We start from the raw sequence: 7,707 nt of genomic DNA, 5'->3' as shown, positions 1-7,707 counted from the left end.
GGGTAATGAGGCTTGTTGTCAAGGTGATGAGGCTTGTCGTCTGGGTAATGAGGCTTGTTGTCAAGGTGATGAGGCTTGTCTGGGTGATGGGGCTTGTGGCAGAGTGATGAGGTTTGTTGTCAAGGTGATGAGGCTTGTTTTCAAGGGGATGAGGTTTGTTGTCAAGGTGATGCGGTTTGTTGGAAGTGATGACGCTTGTTGTTAGGGGTGATGAAGCTTGTTGTCCAAGTGATGAGGGTGGTCAGCATAATGAGACTTGTCAGTGTCACAAGGGTTGTTATCAAGGTGATGAGACTGGTTGTCAAAGTGAAACGTTAAGTGCTCCCAGTGCACTGAATTACCTGAGCACGGCCTGGCTGTTTTGCAAAGATAATTGCTCTGACTGCTTTTAGGATCTGAAGGCAAAGACCAAGATAATCTCTCTGTTTTATGGTGATTTCTGACTTCTAATCCATATTCTTTATAATACTATATTTTCACTTGAAAATGGTATTTGAAAAAATGAGACGTTTTTGACATATTTTGCATTGCTCATTCTCAGTTCTCTTTCTTTCTAGAACAGTGGTTAGTTCTTTTGTTTCTGAATGTTTGCCATTCCATAGACTTATATGTTACCATTTTGTGTATTTATTGTTAATGAATATGTACTCATTTTAGTTAAAGAGTTATGATTATTTCTGTGTTTATTTTCTTTATGATTTTTTTTTATGATTTATAAGGAAGGAATTCTGGTGGTATTTTAGGTTAATTGTTGGACTGCTAACTGAAAGGTTTGCAGTTCAAACCATCAGCTGCTTTACCAGGGAAAGTTGAGACAATCTTCTCCCCAGGAAGATTTATAACCTCGGAAACCTGATGTCAGAATTGTCTCAACCGTGGGATTATGATTCTTTACACATAATAGAACTGACGTGCACCAATATTAATGTTGCAGAAGTTAACATGTATGGGTATAATTTTATTGTGGATATAATAAAGAAATATAACAATTGAGTATATTATTCTTCTAATAGCATCTTATTATAATTTTCCTAGTACCATTTTTTTTTAACGTGTGTACCGTCAAATTGGGTCTGACTGGTACAGGAGGCGATTGTTCCTCCTTCTTCAGCAGAGTATCCGGTAGATTTGAACCACGCACCTCTGGGATTGCAGTACAGTTTCCTGCCACTAGACCACCAGAGCTCGCCTCCTAGTACCATTTTTATTTTGCAATTCTGAGTTAACATGTATTTGTCTTACTCATTTGCTAAGTTGATTGCATATTATATAAGTTTATTGCATATTATTTACCGTTTCATAATGTAGTATTGTGCTTTAGTGTTTATTTGTGTACAGTTGTTGTTAGGTGTCAGTGAGTCAAGTATAACTCATAGCAACCCTTTGAACAACAGATCTGAAGCCTGTCCTATCCTGTCCAGTCCTCGTAATCTCTGACACATTCAGGCAGTCCACCGCTTTGAGAGTCTTCCTGTCTTCCATTGTCCCTCTACCTTCCCAAACATGATGTTCATCTCCAGTGCTGTTCATTGCGTACCGTAGTTATAAAGAAATACATAGAGTATATTTGTTCATCTTCAAACATGAGAAAGCCACAAGACTACTGATAGTTGATATGAATTCCACTGCCTCTCAGTGTTCATATAACTTGACATGTTATGAGTGGTTTGTCTTTAGGGTGTCTGAGCCCAGATGTTCAGTTGCGTATAATAATTTTTACAGAAAAATTATGTTCCTTTTAGTTTCTAATCATTTGAAGACAGTAGTTGAGATGTTTTATAACTATTCAAAATAAGCATTACTTTTGGTGTAACATGCCTTTCAAGATACATATTTTTCTATTATAAAATAATTTTAAAAAATTTAATTTGAGTGGACTTCTGTGAACTAAATTTGTTTTTTATAAACTATTTTTTTTTCAACTGTAGCTAATAACAAACTTGTATCTTTATCTCTTTTTAGATGTCTCTCCTATGTATACGATTAAGGTCTTATCTGCAAAAGAGGACTTTAGTAAAGGAGGATTACTTGAGACGACGGTGCATGGCCTTGAGGATTTTGACTTCAGGATAGTCAGGGAAAATACACATCAGTTTGAGAATCAATGGAAGGATATTGAAAGAAACAACAAAGACATGGCTAAGACCCTTATCAAGAACTTCGCTTCTACGAAAGATCAACATGTAAAAATAGATACGAGAAACAAATATATGAAATGCTTTGAAAGTACAATGGGATTAAGGTTTCAGTTCCATCTGGATGACATACAGCATTGTCAAACCGAAGACCAAATATCTGGATCCAGGCAGCACGAGCAGTCTGTTGGTAATGATTCTTCCGTGTCACCAGTTCAGACACTTTCTCCCAGTGTCAAAACCAACATTTGTGATAAATACGGGGAGGTGTTTATGCATCCTTCATTGCTTACAGAACACAGCACGACACACACTCAAGAGAAACCATTTACTTGTGACGAGTGTGGGAAGGCCTTTAGCCAGAAGTCGACACTTATTAACCACCAAAGAATCCACACCGATGAGAAGCCGTACGAATGTCACCTGTGTGGCAAGGTCTTTACCCAGAATTCAAACATTGCGTTTCATCTGAGAACCCACACCGCAGAGAAGCCTTACAAATGTGCTGAATGTGGGAAGGCGTTTATCCATAACTCAAGCCTCGTGGATCACCAGAGGATTCACACCGGAGAGAAGCCTTTCAAGTGCAATGAATGTGGCCAGGCTTTCATCAGGCGTTCACAGCTCTGGGATCACGAGAGACTTCACACTGGGGAGAAACCTTACAAGTGCAACGAATGTGGCAAAGCCTTTAACCGCGGCCCAAACCTCACCACGCATCAGAGGATCCACACGGGCGAGAAACCATACAAATGTCAAGTGTGCGGGAAGGTCTTCAATCAGAATTCACACCTGGTAATTCATCAGAGAATCCACACGGGAGAGAAACCTTACAAATGTGAGGAATGTGGCAAGGCTTTTATCTATCGGTCCAGCTACGTGAAGCACCAGAGAATTCATACCGGAGAGAAGCCTTACCGGTGCAAGGAGTGTGACAAAGCCTTCACCTGCGGCCAGCACCTCACGAGACACCTGAGGGTCCACACTGGAGAGAAACCGCACAAATGTACAGTGTGCGGCAAAGCTTTTATCCAGAAATCAAAACTCGTGCGGCATCAGAGGATTCACACCGGCGAGAAGCCTTTCAAATGCAGTGACTGTGGTAAGGATTTTATCCACAGTTCGAGCCTCGTGCAACACCAAAGAATTCATACCGGCGAGAAACCTTACAAATGCAATGAGTGCGGCCAGATGTTTTTTACACACTATCAGCTCTGGTATCACGAGATAATCCATACTGGCGAGAAACCGTACAAGTGTAACGAGTGTGGCAAAGCCTTTAACCTCGGCTCAACGCTCAATACACATCAGAGAATCCACACTGGAGAGAAGCCCTATAAGTGTAATGTCTGCGGGAAGGGCTTTATCCAGAAATCACAGCTGGCAAACCACCTGCGAATCCACACCGGGGAAAAGCCTTACAAATGCAACGAGTGTGGGCAGACTTTCTACACAGGCTCCCAGCTGTGGTCTCATGAGAGAATTCATACAGGAGAGAAGCCCTTCAAGTGCAACGCCTGTGGCAAGTCGTTTAACCGGAGCCTGCAGCTCACTAGGCATCAGAATATACATCTAGGAAAGAAACCACAAGTGTAATGTGTTTATCAAGACGTTCTGCCTAGAGACCAGAACTTGTGGAAATCTGAGTATTCTCTACTGGGTAGCATCTTTACTAATGCCATGAGTCCGTTGGGTCACGAAACCTCGGGAGAAACTGCGTGGAAAGGAAGTGTGTGGCTTTTACCTGAAACTGTGGCACTGTGGAGGAGTGGAGTATTGAGACGGAAGAGAAACCTGCACATGGAGTGAATATGGTAAGACTGATCCTGAATAATCACACTTTTGGAGTCGAGAGAATTGACCTTAGGAGCGTAATCAATGTAACAAGTGTACCAAGGCTTTAAACGCAGTGATCTGACCCCAGGCGTCACCTGGAATTCATAGTGGAGGCACACCTTACACGTATAATGAACGTGGTGAGTCATTTCACCAGCTCTTACGATGGATTACGTAATCAGGATTTGTACCGAGGGAACTTCTAGTCCTCAGAGATGAATCAACCCTCAGATGTTAACGTTCTGCAGAGTAATTAGCTGTCTAAATCTGTAACTCATGAGATCGTTGTCAAAGTTGGAAGCTTGTAATGGAAAGGTCTGGTTTTCTTCAGTCTGTAACATATTTCTGCTCATTTATGTGTGTTTCTTGAGAAAATGACATTATTCCTGACTTTCAACCTCAGGTTTCAAATCGGATGATATCATGCCTTCACACCTAACCTTTTGTGTGACACCAGGATGTTTTTTGAATGGGATCAAATGAGATTTTTTTTTTAAAAGAACTTTTTATTGTATTGTACTAGATGCACGGATAACAAAACATTTGCTGTCTCACCTGTCTTCACATGTACAGGTCAGCGTCATTAATTATTCCTTAGATGGAGTTCACTCTTCCCTGCATTCCCCAGAAGAACAAGGATACTGGATGTTAAGATAAAATATGGTAAACATTCGTATGAGAGTGTGGAGTGGGGTGAAGAACAGATAATAAGCTGTGATCCGTGTTACCATGATGAACATTCTCGAGAATATCCCTAGGGGGCTTCTGTGGACTACAGGAAAGGATTGCTTTATCAGCTGCAAACAGATCAGGACACTGAGAAGCAAATTTTGTTGGGAGCAGAAGTCTAGATAACTACAGACTGTGGTGAGAATAATGGAGGTGAAATGATAGCCCCTTGTGAACGGAAGTACCTTTTAGTAGCAAAGTTTAGTGAAACTTTAGTTATTTTTCAAACTGAAGAGAGAATAATTATCAGCGAGTAGAGTTTTATCAAAAGAACCAAAACTATGTATTTCATCAAAGGAACCAAAACCATACTTTCAGGATTCACAGTTAACCACTGGCATTGCATTTAGATAGTATTTTATTCTGAACATATCCTAGGTCTCATGTAAAATAAAATGTAATCGTTTTTTTGGTAACCCTGAACAGATTATGTTCCTTTTGACAACATAGTCATATCTCATTTTTTTCTTTCTGTAAGCATGGATGAGGTGTCCTCCAGTCCTGATGCCACATTCTTCCTCAGTGTCCCTGGCCAGAAGCGATTGTGAGTCTTGACCCCATTACCACCCATAGGGTCCCAAATTTATGTTGGTACTGGCAAATAGAGCTTTCCCCAGCCTCACCACCTGCAGGGAATTCCCTGCTCTCCTGGTCACATCAGCAATGACATAGGAGACCTCTGTATCCTGGAAGAAATTTTGATGACACACTGGTTAAAATGTTCAGCTTTGGGGAGCTCTGGTGGCCTAGTGGCAAGGAACTGCAACTACAATCCCAGAGACGCACGGTTCGAATCCACCAGATGCTCTGCCGGGGAAGGAGGGACAATCTCCTGTACCAGTCAGATCTGATTTGACGGTACACGCACACAAAAATAAAAATAAAATAAAAAAACAAAAAAAAATGTTCAGCTTTAACCATTGAAGCTTCACTTGTTGAAACCAGGCTTTGTGGGAAAAAGAAAGCTCCTGACGTCTCAAAGATTATTACAGCCTAGAAAGCCCAATGGGGCTGTCCTGCAAGGTTTTATAGGATTGCTCTGAGTCCAGGTTGGCATATAACAGTGTGTCTGTGTGTGTAATGGTGGTTGGCATTTAACAGTGTGTCTGTGTGTGTAATGTTGGTTGGCATATAACAGTGTGTCCGTGTGTGTAATGTTAATCTTTCTCTCCATGCCCTTTGAGCTAGCGGTCCTAGGAAAGCTTTGAATATTCTCAGGGTGGTTCAGAAGCAAATAGAAGAACACTAAGGACACAACCAAGAGCTTGTCTTCATTAATCACTTGGAATAAGCTGAGGAGACATTTGCATGTATTACTGTATTTAATCATCATCTCATAGTTGAGCTCTTTCTTTTCCTTGCTTACAGAAGAGGAACAGGAGACATAAAGAGCTTAAATTACCTGTCCACGATTGCATAGTTCTTAAGTAGCAGATACTCAGCATCCAATAACCAAACCATCAGAACCTGCATTTTTAACTGCTACAGCACAGGAGGGGAAGGCCCTCTATGAGGTGGATTGATTCAGTGACTTGGTTAATTGGGATGGGAGTGTCAGAAACAGTGCTATTGGCACAGGACAGAGTAGAGTTTAGGGCTGTTGTACATAGGGTTGCTATGAGCCGCAAGCGACTCAACGGCACATAACAACAACGACAACAACAACTGTTGTATTTGGCCTTGTATTTAAAAAGGCCTTTGGGCCCTCGGGCCTTTGGCCCTCGGGTCTGTTTTTTGTGGATCTCCTAAATAAAACAGGCTTGGAAGCAGGAGTAGCAATCCACTTCCAAAGAAAGCTTGCCTCTGGAAACTCTGTGAACTTGGAAAAAAGATGAAAGTTTTGCATTCAAGACTTTTGTTCATAGGGTCACTATTGGTCATTTACAACTCTACGGCACTTAACAACAACAACAATCAATGTAATTTTATGTGCCAAAAAGGAAGCTCCTCAACAAGATGGATTGACACCATGACTGCAGCAATGGGCTTGAGGGTGCTACTGGATTGGGCATGAGGTTTTTATGAGTTGTCAACTTGATGGCACTTAACAAGAACAACAGTGCGATCGAGAACCCTGGGAATGATGCCTAACATCTGGTTTGCAAGCCTTCCTCTGACATTGCCATAGGAACAGATCTGGGTAACAACTTTAGATTAGAGAGAGTCACATGGACAAAGATAAAGAGCATTTGTTATCTGTAATCTTGGTATACTTAAGAAATGACTAGGTTTAGGGTATCTGCTTCAATGGTAATGACTTCATTAACATGACAGAACTTTTCTCTGGCTGGGATTACATTTATGTATATTGAGGTTTGAGTTTCAACAAATATTGGTTAGGTGATGTGTTAGGGTGGTGGCAGTGTATTTAAATCCATAAAGATATCCACTCATGTTGCATATTGTTATGTGCCATCGGGTCGCCAGTGACTCATTGCGACCCTATGTACAACAGCCCTAAATCCTCCTCTATCCTGTGCCAATCTTACTATCCCTGGCACATTTATCCCCATTACCACAGTCACTGAATCAATCCTCATTGAAGGTCTTCCTCTCTTGCTCTGTCCCTCCACTTTCCCCATGTTGCACATATCAGTAATTAAATTGCTTATTCATTGCCCAGGAGCTCTGATGGCCTAATTCATAGGGAGTTGTACTGCAAACCAGGGATCTCACTTCTTCAGTGGTTTGAATTTACTAGCAGTTCTGAGGGAGAAGGGGACATTTTCCTCCCATGGGATTTTATAGCCATGAAAACACCATAGAGGATGAGCTGTAGAGCCAGTTTTGATTAAATGACAGTGAGCTTGAGTTTTTAATTCCTTGTCCATTACGGGAATATATGTATGTCATCCATCAGTTGTTAGGCTTGGGAGTCATCCCCAACTTTAGTAAATATGCTACAAACTATATATATATACACACACATCCCATATATATCCCATTTATATCCCATATATATCCCAATATATATATCCCATATATATATATCTCCCATATATATCTC

The 7,707-nt window shown here is 41.1% G+C and overlaps 1 protein-coding gene across 1 annotated transcript in view; it reads left to right on the top strand.

Moving 5' to 3' along the window:
• The window catches only part of LOC102843481 (zinc finger protein 845-like), a 578,666-nt gene that overhangs the window by 12,627 nt on the left and 558,332 nt on the right, over window positions 1-7,707 (top strand). Inside the window, exons 4-6 of the mRNA XM_006897382.1 lie at window positions 1,963-2,183; window positions 2,310-2,486; window positions 2,571-3,570. Of these exons, the coding sequence (XP_006897444.1) occupies window positions 1,963-2,183; window positions 2,310-2,486; window positions 2,571-3,570 (1,398 nt within the window). The remainder of the gene's footprint in view (window positions 1-1,962; window positions 2,184-2,309; window positions 2,487-2,570; window positions 3,571-7,707) is intronic.

The sequence above is a fragment of the Elephantulus edwardii genome, unplaced genomic scaffold, assembly GCF_000299155.1.
Source record: "Elephantulus edwardii isolate Elephantulus edwardi_28Jun2011 unplaced genomic scaffold, EleEdw1.0 scaffold00208, whole genome shotgun sequence".
Taxonomy (NCBI): Eukaryota; Metazoa; Chordata; class Mammalia; order Macroscelidea; family Macroscelididae; genus Elephantulus; species Elephantulus edwardii.
This window is presented reverse-complemented; position numbering and strand designations above follow the sequence as displayed.